At 45.2% G+C, this 14,689-nt stretch overlaps 1 protein-coding gene across 10 annotated transcripts in view; it reads left to right on the forward strand.

Moving 5' to 3' along the window:
• Window positions 1–14,689, forward strand: part of LOC106586174 (plakophilin-4) — a 131,263-nt gene that overhangs the window by 44,111 nt on the left and 72,463 nt on the right. For 9 of the 10 annotated variants that reach the window (XM_014173115.3, XM_014173116.3, XM_014173120.3 and 6 more), the window contains one exon: window positions 14,246–14,358. In XM_014173115.3, the coding sequence (XP_014028590.1) occupies window positions 14,246–14,358 (113 nt within the window). Of the gene's footprint in view, window positions 1–13,322; window positions 13,579–14,245; window positions 14,359–14,689 lie in introns of those variants that run through there. The other variant, XM_045707808.2, reaches the window with a different exon arrangement.

The raw sequence follows: 14,689 nt of genomic DNA on the forward strand, positions 1-14,689 counted from the left end.
ACATCTGCTGCTGGTGAAAAACTGGCGAAAGGTTAAAATTGCACTGCTGGCAGACGAGGTTCCGCCTCTGGAGGTGAACAAAGGCCTCTAATTAGAATCGATTGGTGTTTTTTCTCCACTAGCTAGCCAGCTCCGGGTCTTATCTCCTCTTTCCTCCCTGATACTGTTGCTGCTGTGACACAGGAGAAATCTGGAAGCATAAGCGTTCCCGCCTCAATTATAATCACAAAGCCCATCTCTTTGCAATTTTCCTATGAGACTGGAGAGAATTAAATGAAATCAAATTGTATTTGTCACTGTTAGTCGACAACAGGTGTAGACTAACAGTGAAATGCTTACTTATAGGCCCTTCTCAACAATGCATATTTAAAAATAAGATAATAGAGAAGAAGGGGATGGAGAGTGCTGAATGCTGTTCATTGACTACAGCTCAGCATTCAACACCATAGTACCCTCCAAGCTCATCATCAAGCTTGAGGCCCTGGGTCTCAACCCATCCCTGTGCAACTGGGTCCTGGACTTTCTGATGGGCTGCCCCCAGGTGTTGAAGGTAGGGAGCAACATCTCCACAAGGGTGTGCGCGCTCAGCCCTCTGTTGTACTCCCTGTTCACCCACGACTGCGTGGCCATGCACGCCTCCAACTCAATCATCAAGTTTGCAGACGACACAACAGTAGTAGCCTTGATCACCAACAACGACGAGACAGCCTACAGGGAGGAGCACTCAGAATGTGGTCTCAGGAAAACAACCTCACTCGATGTCAACAAAACAAAGGAGATGATCGTGGACTTCAGGAAACAGCAGAGGGAGCACCCCCCTATCCATATCGAAGGATCTGCAGTGGAGAAGGTGGAAAGTTTTAAGTTCCTCGGTGTACACATCACAGACAAACTGAAATGGTCCACCCACATAGACAGTGTGGTGAAGAAGGCGCAACCTGTTGGGCTGTATCACAGCCTGGTACGGCAACTGCACCGCCCTCAACCGCAAGGCTCTCCAGAGGATGGTACGGTCTGCACAACGCATCACCTAGGGCAAACTACCTGCCCTCCATGACACCTACAGCACCCGATGTCACAGGAAGGCCAAAAAGATAATCAAGGACAACAACCACCCGAGCCACTGCCTGTTCAGAACGCTATCATCCAGAAGGCGAGGTCAGTACAGGTGCTGAGACCAAGAGATTGAAAAACAGCTTCTATCTCAAGGCCATCAGACTGCTAATCAGCCATCACTAACTCAGAGAGGCTGCTGCCCACACTGAGACCCGATCACCGGACAACGTAGAGCTAGCGGGATTTTCCATGCACCTTTGGTAAGACGAGGGGTGGGGTGTCTTTTTGTCAATAACAGCTGGTGCGCGATGTCTACTATTAAAGAAGTCTCGAGGTATTGCTCACCTGAGGTAGACTACCTTATGATAAGCTGCAGACCGCATTATCTACCAAGAGTTCTCAGCTGTATTATTCGTAGCCGTCTATTTACCACCACAAAACGATGCTGGCACTAAGACCGCTCTCAACGAGCTGTATAAGGCCATAAGCAAAGAAGAAAATGCTCACCCAGAAGCGGTGCTCCTAGTGACCGTGGACTTTAATGCGGTTAAACTTAAATCAGTTTTACCAAATTTTTACCAGCATGTCACATGTGCAACCAGGGAAAAAAATCCTAGACCACCTTTACTCCACACACAGAGATGCATACAAAGCTCTCCCCCGCCCTCCATTTGTCAAATCTGTCCATAATTCTATCCTCCTGATTCCTGCTTACAAGCAAAAACTAAAGCAGGAAGTACCAGTGACTCGCTCAATACGGAAATGGTCAGATGACGCGGATGCTACACTACAGGACTGTTTTGCTAGCACAGACTGGAATATGTTCCAGGATTCATCCAATGGCATTGAGGAATACACCACCTCAGTCATCGGCTTCATCAATAAGTGCATCGATGACGTCATCCCCACAGTGACTGTAAGTACATATCCCAACCAGAAGCCATGGATTACAGGAAACATCCGCATCGAGCTAAAGGCTAGAGCTGCCGCTTTCAAGGAGCGGGAGACTAACGCGGATCTTATAAGAAATCCCGCTATGCCTTCAGACGAACCATGAAACAAGCAAAGCGTCAATACAGGATTAAGATTGAATCCTACTACACCAGCTCTGACGCTCGTCGGATGTGGCAGGGCTTGCTTTTTTATGCTCGCTTCGTGGCAAGCAACACTGAAGCATGCATGGATAACCAGAACGTGTACCCAGAACGTGTAAGCATGCGCGGACCAACTGTCAAGTGTCTTCACTGACATTTTCAACCTCTCCCTGACCGAGTCTGTAATACCTACATGTTTCAAGCAGACCACTATAGTCCCTGTGCCCAAGGAAGCGAAGGTAACCTGCATAAATGATTACCCCCCGTGGCATTCACGTCGGTATCCATATCCATATATTTATATGTACATATTCTCATTCACCCCTTTTTAGATTTGCGTGTTTTAGGTAGTTGTTGGGGAATTGTTAGATTAGGTAGTTGGTGGAAATTGTTAGATATTACTGCACTGTTGGAACTAGAAGCACAAGCATTTCGCTACACTCACATTAACATTCTAGATCACTCTCCTCATAGAGATTGTGCCTGCAATCATGATATGGAGAAGACCTAGCTATCGATCTCCCAGAGGAAATTTATGTTCGTGAGGCCCAGATGATTGGCAGTGGGGGGTATGATTGCCCTTCTTCGGCTGTGTTTTGTATCTTTGTTTGGTTCTAAAAGACACACACACAGCCTTTTGTGTTGCTTTCATTCAGCTGCAGAAGGCATCATCCGCAGCAGCAAATCAGAAGAGCAGCAGCTTTTGTGTGGTAGCCAGTTGCAACCAGCCAGGCAGAAGTACACAACTACCATCAGGCTCAGGGAGAGGGAGTGAGCTTTGAGAATATTGGTTGAGTCACAAACGGCACCCTATGCGCCCTGGTCAAAAGTAGTGCACTATATAGGGAATATGGTGCCATTTGGGATGTAAAAGTTGTCTTCTGGAATGTAGCTTCCAAAACATTATTTACAGTATATAGAGAATATTCCCCCCTCTCCTTCCAGCCATTGTTAAGACGCAAAGTAAGATTAGAGGCATTCTCTTTTAGATGTAGCAGACTGGGTTTACTCTGCCTCTCTATAGTGCACTATGTAGGGAAGACCCTGGCTGTGACCTGTGAGTTGGGATATGCAAAAAACACATTTCCAATTCAATTGAAATAGGACAAATATAAGCACCCACGTAATAATAATGAAATATTATTATGTAGGGAATAGAGTGCCAATTGGGACACACACTTCTCGTCACTTCTCTCTCAGCAGGCCTTTGTTCCAGGCGCTGGCTGTCACGTCAGCACTGTAATGATCCAGCCCAAGATGCAACTCTACTTTCATGTTTCCAACGCAGAAAGAGAAATGTCCTTCCTCTTCGTCCATCTTCTTATCCGTCACACAGACAGCCACGTTTCATCTCCAATCTCGCGGCGCCACATAGTTTGTCAAACTACACACGTGACAGGTTTACAATATGGGGAAATGAATTAGGAGTTTCTAAGCTAATGCCTGGCTGTGTGGATATTAATACCCGGCTAATGAACGTCATTAAAGCAGACGTGCGCACACTAGACTCGTAGTGAAACCACAGGGGTGTTTTGTCGAGCTCATCTCTTGTCTGGCTGCCATCAGCAAGCTTTTTATTTGTTGTAGTTTCACAGCCCTTTCGCCTTCTTAAATCCTCTGTGGCTCTGGAACGGTCAGAAAGCAGTAATCCCCACTAACTGTCCTTTATGGACCTGGTCAAAGTTGGTGCACTATATAGGGAATATGGTGGCGTTTTAGGACACAGGCTGGGTTTCAGTCTGGTCCAAGTGTTGGCGGAATCCACCGAGCCAGCTTGCTGTTCATTGGTAATCTATGTGAGATGCTCGAGCATCGAGGATCGTATGTACAGTTTTAGTGGAGACCTTGAATGCCATCCCACTGGGAAAGCACTGGTTGAACCAACGTTATTTTCACCTCATTTCAATGAACCAACGTGGACTAGATGTTGAATTTATGTCTGCCTAGTGGGATGCTTTACATAGACTGGCATCAGAGAGCTTTGTTGGCACAATGTCAGGAGAAGGATTTGTTCTCTACACATGAAAATACTACGTATGGAACATAAAGCGATGAATAACATTTCATTAAATTCTTCATTGTTGAGATTTATAGATTGAGGTATGGCGTTTTTTAAGGTATGTTTTTAAAGGGGGCTTTAAATCGGTTCTCTTGTTCGGTGCTTTGCTTTTCTCATTCTCTTTTTGTGTTTATGCTTATTTCTTGCAAATGTCTGTGACAGCAAACCTGTACCTTGTTCCTCCCACTTCTCAGTGTTTTTCCCAAGGTGACTTTGTGTAGTAGTGATTTCCAGTGAGTAATTACGCTGCGTGGTTTCTCCAGGTCTGTCTGTCTCTCTTCAGGACCAGTCTCCCTAGCCTGCTGCTTTTCCTCCTCTCCTCCAGCACTTCTTTCACCTCTACTGTTTCTCTCTTTCTCATCTGTTTCTCATCTGTTTCTCTCTCTATCTCATCTGTTTCTCTCTCTCATCTGTTTCTCTCTCTCATCTGTTTCTCTCTCTCATCTGTTTCTCTCTCTCATCTGTTTCTCTCTCTCATCTGTTTCTCTCTCTCATCTGTTTCTCTCTCTCATCTGTTTCTCTCTCTCATCTGTTTCTCTCTCTCTCTCTTTCTCATCTGTTTCTCATCTGTTTCTCTCTCTTTCTCATCTGTTTCTCATCTGTTTCTCTCTCTATCTCATCTGTTTCTCTCTCTCATCTGTTTCTCTCTCTCATCTGTTTCTCTCTCTCATCTGTTTCTCTCTCTCATCTGTTTCTCTCTCTCATCTGTTTCTCTCTCTCATCTGTTTCTCTCTCTCATCTGTTTCTCTCTCTCATCTGTTTCTCTCTCTCATCTGTTTCTCTCTCCTCTCTCTCATCTGTTTCTCATCTCTCTCTCCTCTCTCTCATCTGTTTCTCATCTCTCTCTCCTCTCTTTCTCATCTCTCTCTCTCCTCTCTTTCTCATCTCTCTCTCTCCTCTCTTTCTCTCTCCTCTCTTTCATCTCTCTCTCTCTCTCTCTCTCTCTCTCTCTCTCTCTCTCTCTCTCTCTTTTCTCACATTCAGCTATGTCGTAGGCCTCATCAGAATACGTTAGCAGCCACACTGCTGCTGCTGCTAGAGAGCAGGGCTGTCAAGCCCCATTGCCACTTAATGAACAAATATGTTTCCAGAGGATTTCTCAACCCCCCGGTAAAGGAAAAATCCATCTGCCTTAGTAACTTAAAATTAACCTGCAGCCCATTTGGATGACGAACGTCTGTGCCCTCTTTTTGCAGTGCCTGGATCAGATCAGAGCCCAGTTTGCACACCGAATGGCACCCTATTCCCTGTATAGTGCACTACTTTTGACCAGAGCCCTATGGGCGCTGGTCAAAAGTAGTGCACACTATAAAGGGAATAGGGTGCCATTTGGGACACACTCCTCTTTCTGAGTGCTGCCGGGCCTGTGCACCATCACATAGAGACTTGGCTGCACAGAGAAGTGAGAAATGAAAAGTCAGATAAGTTCTGTAGTTTTAATTAATAGAGGGATTTGGACGTCCTCTGCTGCCGGGGCTGAAGCACAGATTGCTGTGATATAACTCACTGTTGTGTGGGGTGGGGGTAGTGGAGTGCAGTACTGTACCGCACTGCTCTCTCCTTCACTAAAGTCAGGTAGGAGGTATGTTGAAAAAAGGGACTGCCCTTGTTCTTACACGGAAAGGTCTACCATTTAGTTTGCTATTAATTTACTAAGTCTACTAGTTGTCTTCTAAAGTAAACTATAGCTTCACTTCCAGGTGTACCTAATGCCTGCAGTATTGCTACAATATGCCAATGGTCGTCCTTTTGAATTGCATCCTGATTGTTGTAGAAGATGCCTATAAACAACACCCCGCTGTGCTGTAGCAGATTTGGTGTTTACTTCTGTCAACATGTTGACGATGCGTATTGTTGCTGCTGTTCTCGGAGCAGTTACTCTCCGCATGATCGCCAGTTTGGCTTTAAACTCCAGCAAAGCCCATTATGAAGATGAGCGATTGCCCCGATTTAGAAGAATAGAACTACAATTTGGGTTGAAAAGTGTGAAGTACAGTAGGATTAGAACTGCTGCTGCTACGAGGCATGTCGGACCTGGCGAAAGAACTCGCGGAAAATCAGTAACACTCTATGCTTTCCGTCACACTACCTAGAATGCTACATAGGCATTAAAATGCTGTGTAAAATATGTTGAAATCCTTTGCTGCTCGGGGACGGTAAAATTGCAGTCACATGAAGAGAAGATGGGTGAATATGCTGACATGCCATATCATTTCCTGTCCATGTTCTACAGTAGAGCAGACAATGAGGACAAGTCTAGGAGAGGAACATGCCACCTCCTGGCTCTGCCTCTCATTGGACCTCCACAATGCGATCCAATTCCAACTTTATTGTTCCCAGTTGGGTAATTCATTCTGAAGTGTGAATACACACGCGTCTTCTGTATCCCCGGCTGCACAAAGACCCACAAAGCTGTGCAGAGCCAGTCGCCTAGCTCCCAGCACTAACCACATGTTTCTCTCCACCAGACACCGTTGTGAAACCCTTCGTCCTCCCTTCTCACCGTCTCTCCTACTGTCTCAATTAAGTGTAAAAAAAAATAAATAGAAAATGTAAGGAGAGTGGAATTAACAGGTTAACAAAGCCTCACAACAGAGTGGGGAGGCGTGAGGAAGTTGCTCGGCGCTGTTGGATCAGATGCAGTGTGGATCTGGCCTGTAGAACACTGGAGCCAGACTATCCCCTTATGGGTTCATATTTGCATGCGTTCACTGAGATATTTATATCTCGGCATAAGTGAGCGATTAGTATGTCAGAGCTGATGTTTGAGGGCCGACAGAGAGCGCTCCAATGCCCGCCCACTCTGACTTCTGCTGGCCCAAGGCGGGCCAAGCCAGCGTCACCCAAACCAGCCCTCTAGGCCTGACTGAGCCATTACGTTCAATCGAGCCCGTTGGAGTGGAAATGATCCGCAGCTTCTAATCAGAGCCCTAGAAATCTATATACAGGAGGACTCTGCTACTAAAAATACACCGACACAGTTAAGCCGGCGTTGCATTGTTGTGACCACAGTCTTCGGCCCTATAGGCCAGGCACATTCTTCCTTTCTGGTATGAAGTTACAAGGCTACAGTCTTTGTAATGCTTTATGTGGTTTTGAAAGTGACTGATACCACTTGACTCTTTTACTTCCTACTTGTTCTATTTCATTTTCAGCAGAGAAAAGGACATTTTAGTGTTAAGCAGTGTACTATAAAGTAAAAAGGGACCTCTCAATGGGACTTCCTGGATAAATAAAGGCTAAATTAATACAAAAATGGTCTGCATCCTGAAATAGCACCCTATCATGTCAAGTGTAGACCTGTAGGTGGTGGCGAGTGAGGGGCTGAGGCTGCATGACAGACTGCACAGAGAGGGCAGGCTTGGTGCTTTGAGCTCCCGATTTGTCACTGTCCATTAAGCTTCTGTGAGGGGCATGCGACCTGGGGTGTGGCGGAGTGTCGTCTGTTTGCACTGGGCCGTCAGGTTCGTGGACTGACACTCATTGTTTTGCCAAACAATGAATGGAGCTGAGCGGAGCCTGAGCAAAGCGGCATGTTGTTACGGGACGGCCGGCCTCCATTGTCTCCAACCCTCTCTCCACTAAGCCTGGCACAGACCGACGGGGGGGGGGGGGGGGGGGCAAGAGGGCCTCTCGCCGCAGGGGATAAATAAGCACAGGCCTTGTTTAATGGTCATTACCGCAGCCGTTGTCCTGACGCGTCCCATCATTAAGCTGAATAGATGTGTCCCATTCTGCTGCTGACTGAGCAATGCTCGGTGAACACAATGAATTTATACATGGAGACCATAGCTAGAGCCATTCTATTTAAGGCCTGTAGTATAAGCTTCTTTTAGGCCGTGTAGTCTTTGCCCTTGTTTCAATAGATGGGTGCCCATCGCTAAGTATGAATGCATTTGATCCATATTTGTCACGGGCTTTGTACTGTTCATATCAACCGATCTTGTGGAAATTAGTGTTGGAATGTGCAATGGAGAGCCTAAAAACATCAAATATTAAAAGATGAGGAGAGTGATGTTGAGTAGGACGTTGCAGTAATAGTTATGGCCGCCGAGTAGATGCAGTGAGGGGCTGATGGGCTGGCGACCCTTAAGTGTTTGGCTGCAGGGTGGGAGAGGGCCAGTTACTTAGTGCCTTCAGAACGGATTCACATCCTATGACTTTTTCCACGTTTTGTTGTCTTACAAAGTGCAATTAAAATGGATTTCATTATTATTTTTTTTTAACGATCTATGCAAAATATTCTAATGTCAATAGTGGAAGACACATTTGAACATTTGTAAGAAATTAAAATTAAAAATTATTTTTCTATCTTGATTGGATACAGTTGAAGTCGGAAGTTTACATACACTTAGGTTGGAGTCATTAACTCGTTTTTCAACCACAATTTCTTGTTGACAAACTATAGTTTTGGCAAGTCGGTTAGGACATCTTCTTTGTGCATGGCACAAGTAATTTTCCCAACAATTGTTTAAAGACAGATTATTTCACTTATAATTCACTGTATCACAATTCCAGTGGGTCAGAAGTTTGCATACATTAAGTTGACTGTGCCTTTAAAACAGCTTGGAACATTCCAGAAAATGATGTCATGGCTTTCGAAGCTTCTGATAGGCTAATTGACATCATTTGAGTCAATTGGTGGTGTACCTGTGGATGTATTTCAAGGCATACCTTCAAACTCAGTGCCTCATTGCTTGACATCATGAGAAAATCAAAAGAAATCAGCCAAGACCTCAGAAAAAAAATAGAAGACCTCAACATCTCTGGTTCATCCTTGGGAGCAATTTCCAAACGCCTGAAGGTACCACATTCATCTGTACGAACAATAGTACGCAAGTATAAACACCATGGGACCAAGCAGCCATCATACTGCTCTGGAAGGAGACACGTTCTCTCCTAGAGGTGAACGTGCTTTGGTGCGAAAAGTGCAAATCAATCCCAGCACAACAGCAAAGGACCTTGTGAAGATGCTGGAGGAAACGGGTACAAAAGTATCTATGTCCACAGTAAAACGAGTCCTATAACAACATAACCTGAATGGCCACTCAGCAAGGAAGAAGCCACTGCTCCAAAACCCCCATTAAAAAAAAGCCAGACTACGGTTTGCAACTGCACATGGGGACAAAGATCGTACTTTTTGGAGAAATGTCCTCTGGTCTGATGAAACAAAAATAGAACTGTTTGGTCATAATGACCATCGTTATGTTTGGAGGAAAAAGGGGGAGGTTTGCAAGCCGAGCAACAACATCCCAACCGTGAAGCACGGGGGTGGCAGCATCACGTTGTGGGGGTGCTTTGCTGCAGGAGAGACTGGTGCACTTCACAAAATAGATGGCATCATGAGTAAGGTTAATTATGTGGATATATTGAAGCAACATCTCAAGACATCAGTCAGGAAGTTGAAGCTTGGTCGCAAATGGGTCTTCCAAATGGACAATGACCCCAAGCATACTTCCAAAGTTGTGGCAAACTGGCTTAAGGACAACAAAGTCAAGGTATTGGAGTGGCCATCACAAAGCCCTGACCTCAATCCTACAGATAATTTGTGGGCAGAACTGAAAAAGTGTGTGCGAGCAAGGATGCGAGCAAGCACCAGCTCTGTCAGGAGGAATGGGCCAAAATTCACCCAACTGCTTGTGAAAGGCTACCTGAAACGTTTGACCCAAGTTACACAATTTAAAGGCGATGCTACCAAATACTAATTGAGTGTGTAAACTTCTGACCCACTGGGAATGTGATGAAAGAAATAAAAGCTGAAATAAATCATTCTCTCTACTATTATTCTGACATTTTCACATTATTAAAATAAACTGACCTAAGACAGGGAATTTTTACAAGGATTAAATGTCAGGAATTGTGAAAAACTGAGTTTAAATGTATTTGGCTAAGGTGTATGTAATCTTCCGACTTCAGCTGTAAGTATTCAACCTCCTGAATCAATACATGTTAGAATCTCCTTTGGCAGCGATGACAGCTGAGAGTCTTTCTGGGCAAGTCTCTCTAAGAGCTTTGCACAGCTGGATTTTACAATATTTGCACATTATATTTATTTAAACAAATTTACCATCTACCAATAGGTGCCCTTCTTTGTGAAGCATTGGATAACCTCCCTGGTCTTTGTGGTTGAATCTGTGTTTGAAATTCACTGCTCTGCCTCAGTTGAACACTATTATTGGACGCAGAGAGTGAGTCCATGCAACTTATTATGTGACTTGTTAAGCCCATTTTTACTCTTGAACTTATTTAAGCTTGCCATAACAAAGGGGTTGAATACTTACTGACTCAAGACATTTCAGCTTTTAATTTTTTATTAATTTGGAAACATTTCTAAACATAATTCAACTTTGACTGTGTGTGCCAGTGGCACTATCAATTTAGTTGATTTTTAAATTCGGGCTGTAACACAACAAAAAGTCAAGGGGTGTGAATACTTTCCGAAGGCACTGTAGTACTCGGCTCAGGCAGGAAAGACCTGGAGAGGCAGAGGGTCGTTTGCTCTGCCTCCATACAGGAAGCACTGGATCTCTTCCATACATGCAGGCAGCCGCAGTGGAGGCAGGGATGAGGCACAGAGCGTGGGTAGGACAGGCTTGGAGCTGGTCCGATAGTCGTGGTTATCAAGCTCTTAGCGCCTTATGGCAGCAGCAGATGCCCCTTTCGGCCATGTTTCATCATAATAACAATCTGGATTCTATTCAGACCTGCTGCATTGGAGTTGCTCAGTAGAAAACGCAACACGAATTTACCTTGGATGTGCTGTATCTAATTTTTACATCTTTTTACATTTTAGTCATTTAGTGTAGTGGTTCCAAAACTGTTAGAACTCAGTCTGGCTTTCACTGTTGGAAGTTGTAAGAGTAGAATGCACAAAGTGCAACTTCAAAATTGGGTAGTGCATCACCAGTTCCTCTTGTCATGTCAGTCAGGTTTTTTAGCCCATAGAGTTTGTAATGTTCGAGTCATTCAAATATCACGTGAATATAATTAAACATGGCGAAATGTATAGAATTGCAGGATATAAGCTTCAAACCTACAAAATGTTCTCTCCACCAACAAAGACGAGGGTGAACAGTTTGTGTCATGATAGATGCTTCTGCCCAAAGAAATAGATGGGGGGGGGGGGGGGGGATGTTCCCCAATACTGGAAGATGGGCCTGAGCGAAAAAGTTTGGGAACCCCTGATTTAGCAGACGCTCTTATCCAGAGCGACTTACAGGAGCATTTAGGGTTAAGTGCCTTGCTCAAGGGACATTTTGAAGTCTGCTCTGGGATTCAAACCAGCGACCTTTCGGTTACTGACCCAACGCTTTTAACCGCTAGGGCACCCTATATCTAGCCCTGAGACTAGCACGTTTCTTCCCCTAGGACATGCAAGGCAACCACGGTCAAACAAGACAATTTGGAGTAGGAGCTTAGAAGGAAGGCCTACAAAATGAACTGAAAACACGGTCAGCTATGTTCACGACAAACTATGTTTCTGTGTGTTTACACAAACATTTATACATCTTCAAGAGAATTTTACATTTTTAAAATGTTTAATAGTCCACGATACAGTCGTGTCATTTTGTTTTCCGTGGTGAGCTAAGGAGAGAGGGAGGGAGAAGTAGCGCTAAAGCAAGTCTGTTCTCTTCCTGGAAGGGTCGTCCACCCTGTATGCATCCCACATGGCATCCTATTCCCTATACAGTGCACTGCCCTGGTCGTAAGAGGTGCACTACATAGGGAATAGGATGACATTTGGGACGCGTTGTGTTTGTCAGACTCTGGCCCAGTGGTTCCACATCATCCTGCCTACAGGCAATGAAATGGTTTCTTTGAATCTTTTCTCTGTTTGCCTACAAGAAGCACCCCTGCGAGTTTCATCAAATGTTCTTTCTTATACACAACACGCAGTATTAACTCCGCAGTGTGAACTCCACAGTATGAACTCCGCAGTGTGAACTCCACAGTATGAACTCCGCAGTGTGAACTCCACAGTATGAACTTCGCAGTATTAACTCTTGGCTCCTGGTGGCCTATTTTTCTCTCATGTCAACAGATTACCAGAACTCGCCTAGCCTACAGTGAGCTGGAAAGTTTATTTGTTTGTTTTTTTGGGGGGCATAAAGTCCCACTCTCTCTACTTCTCGAGTCTAAACAGTTGCTCCCGCACCAGTGATCGGACAGCGTAGCCAGTCAAACTGCACACATGCTTTTAAGAGACCATTATGAAAGTGGGATGTGCGGAGACATGCATATACCAGTGATCTATGAGCTCAGATTTAATATCATGTGTAATGTGGTGCAGTGCTGAGAGAGCATGAGGATAAGCACAAGGTGTTGGCGTCACACACACACACACACACACACACACACACACACACACACACACACACACACACACACACACACACACACACACACACAGTACACTAGCGCTGTTAGATTACCCTGTGCAGTGCAGTGCAGTGTTGAGCTTTGTTTAGAAAGATGAGCAGTTACATCGCCCCAGGACATATTTTGCTAGATGTCACTAAAAAGATATCATTGTCTGAAAGACCTTGAGATTTTATGATCTTCCTCAGAGACGGTCTATCATAATTAGACTCGGAGTAAGCTTGACTTGATGACTAGATTTAGTCTGTTTTTATTTGTCGTCATAGACCTGATTCTTGACCAGAAAATATGTGTTCCTCTCGCATATTCTGTACATCTCTAAAGCGGCTGCCGTGAAGGATTGATCATTTCCTTTCAAAGTATATCAGTGTGTTTTCCTGTCAGGAAATATACACATGGCGCTCTCTGTTTCTGTCCCTGTTTAAGATTGTGTGTGTGTGTGTGTGAGTGCTAGAGCTAGAGCCACACTGGATGTTCCTACTTCCTGAGGAAACTGCAGTGTTGTTCATCTCTCCCTCTCTGTGTGGTGGAGCAGGGTTGAGCAGTGTTCCCATCTCTGTAACCCTCTCTGCAGCAGGCACAGGCTGCACATGACCATTACAGAGCCAGAGGAGAGCAGCGAGGAGAGGAGGGGACAAGTCAAGGCAGTGGAGGGAGGGAGGCAGGGAGGCAGGGAGGGAGGGAGGCAGGGAGGGAGGGAGGCAGGGAGGGAGGGGGAGCATTGGCTAGCACTCTTCTGAGCCGAATGAGTCTCCAGTAAGGAGACGTTCTCGGAGCACCTAGAGAAGTGGTGGAGAGGAGGCGTGAAAAGTGGGCACCCCGTACCCACAGAGACCTTGTCCAATTTCCTCTTGAGGAGTGCTGTGGCTGTGACTACCTCTTGAGGAGTGGAGTGCTGTGACTGTGTGGCTGGGTGATGCTTTATGGAATGGACTACAGCTGGGCTGAAGAAAAGAGTGAGCTAAGCTAGCTAGATTACACGCAATTAAGGTGAGTGGGAAATGGCTGTGTGGGATGTATGTAGGTCTAGTTTGTGTGTGTGTGTACCTGTAGGTCTAAAAGTGTAATGTGTGTTTATACATGTGTTTATACATGAATGCGTTTTTTGAGTCTCTCTTCATATGACATGCTGCAGTGGTTGAAGCCCGGCTGAGAGACGGAGAGAGAGCCCAGGCAGAGTCCTAGACGCGCAGCCTCGCTGGGGTTAGATAATTACAGGAGTCAGATGCTGAGTCCTGCATTGCTCCCTGAGGAGCAGCTAGTAGAAGCAAGGCGGAATAACACTCTCTTTGCCCAGGCTAAAGTGGTGCTTCTATCTCTGTGTGTGGGCTGTACATTATCATGCGTATGTGTGGTTTAAATGGTTTGTTTGTTTTTCCAAGGCATATCATTTCCTCAAGTTATTGGCGTGTGCTTGTTTTTGTACATCTATTATGTAGTGCCTGGACACGCGAAGAACCAGGCTGTCTCTGTTCTTCATTCCTTATCATCATCAGTGGAGAAGAACCCATGTCTTTTTTTACATTTAAAACATATATTTTTTTTTACCAGGAAATACCATTCGGGCTGTAAAACCAGTTTTACAAGGGAGACCTTGTATAAGGCATGGCATTTCTGACCTTGTGTTAATGTGTCTTGTCCTTGTGTCTTTCTGCAGGAGCTCCAGTTTGAAAGGCTGACCAGGGAGCTGGAGGTAGAGAGACAGATTGTGGCCAATCAGCTGGAAAGATGCAGACTCGGGGCCGAGTCGCCAGGCGCTGCTAGCGACAGGTGATGACCACACACACACACACACACACACACACACACACACGCAGTGTAGTGTAATATGCTCGTCATAGCTTGGCACATGGCTTCTTCCTCAGTCACAGCAGTTGGCGCACTCCATAGTATAGCCTCTTGGCAAGGGAATACAGTGGCAGTGTAATGAAATCTGATTGGACGGTGTGTATGGAACAGAGACGGAGGCGTTATCTTCGAGGCTCTCATCAATTCACCTATCAGTTTGACTCGCCATTACATTGCTGAGATAAGTCAAAACAGTAGGTTGTCTATGGTAGCAGATACTGGAGAAGATGGCAGGAAGTTTGCTGGTCTAGGC

This window comes from Salmo salar, chromosome 25, assembly GCF_965601325.2.
Source record: "Salmo salar chromosome 25, fSalSal1, whole genome shotgun sequence".
Lineage (NCBI taxonomy): Eukaryota > Metazoa > Chordata > Actinopteri > Salmoniformes > Salmonidae > Salmo > Salmo salar.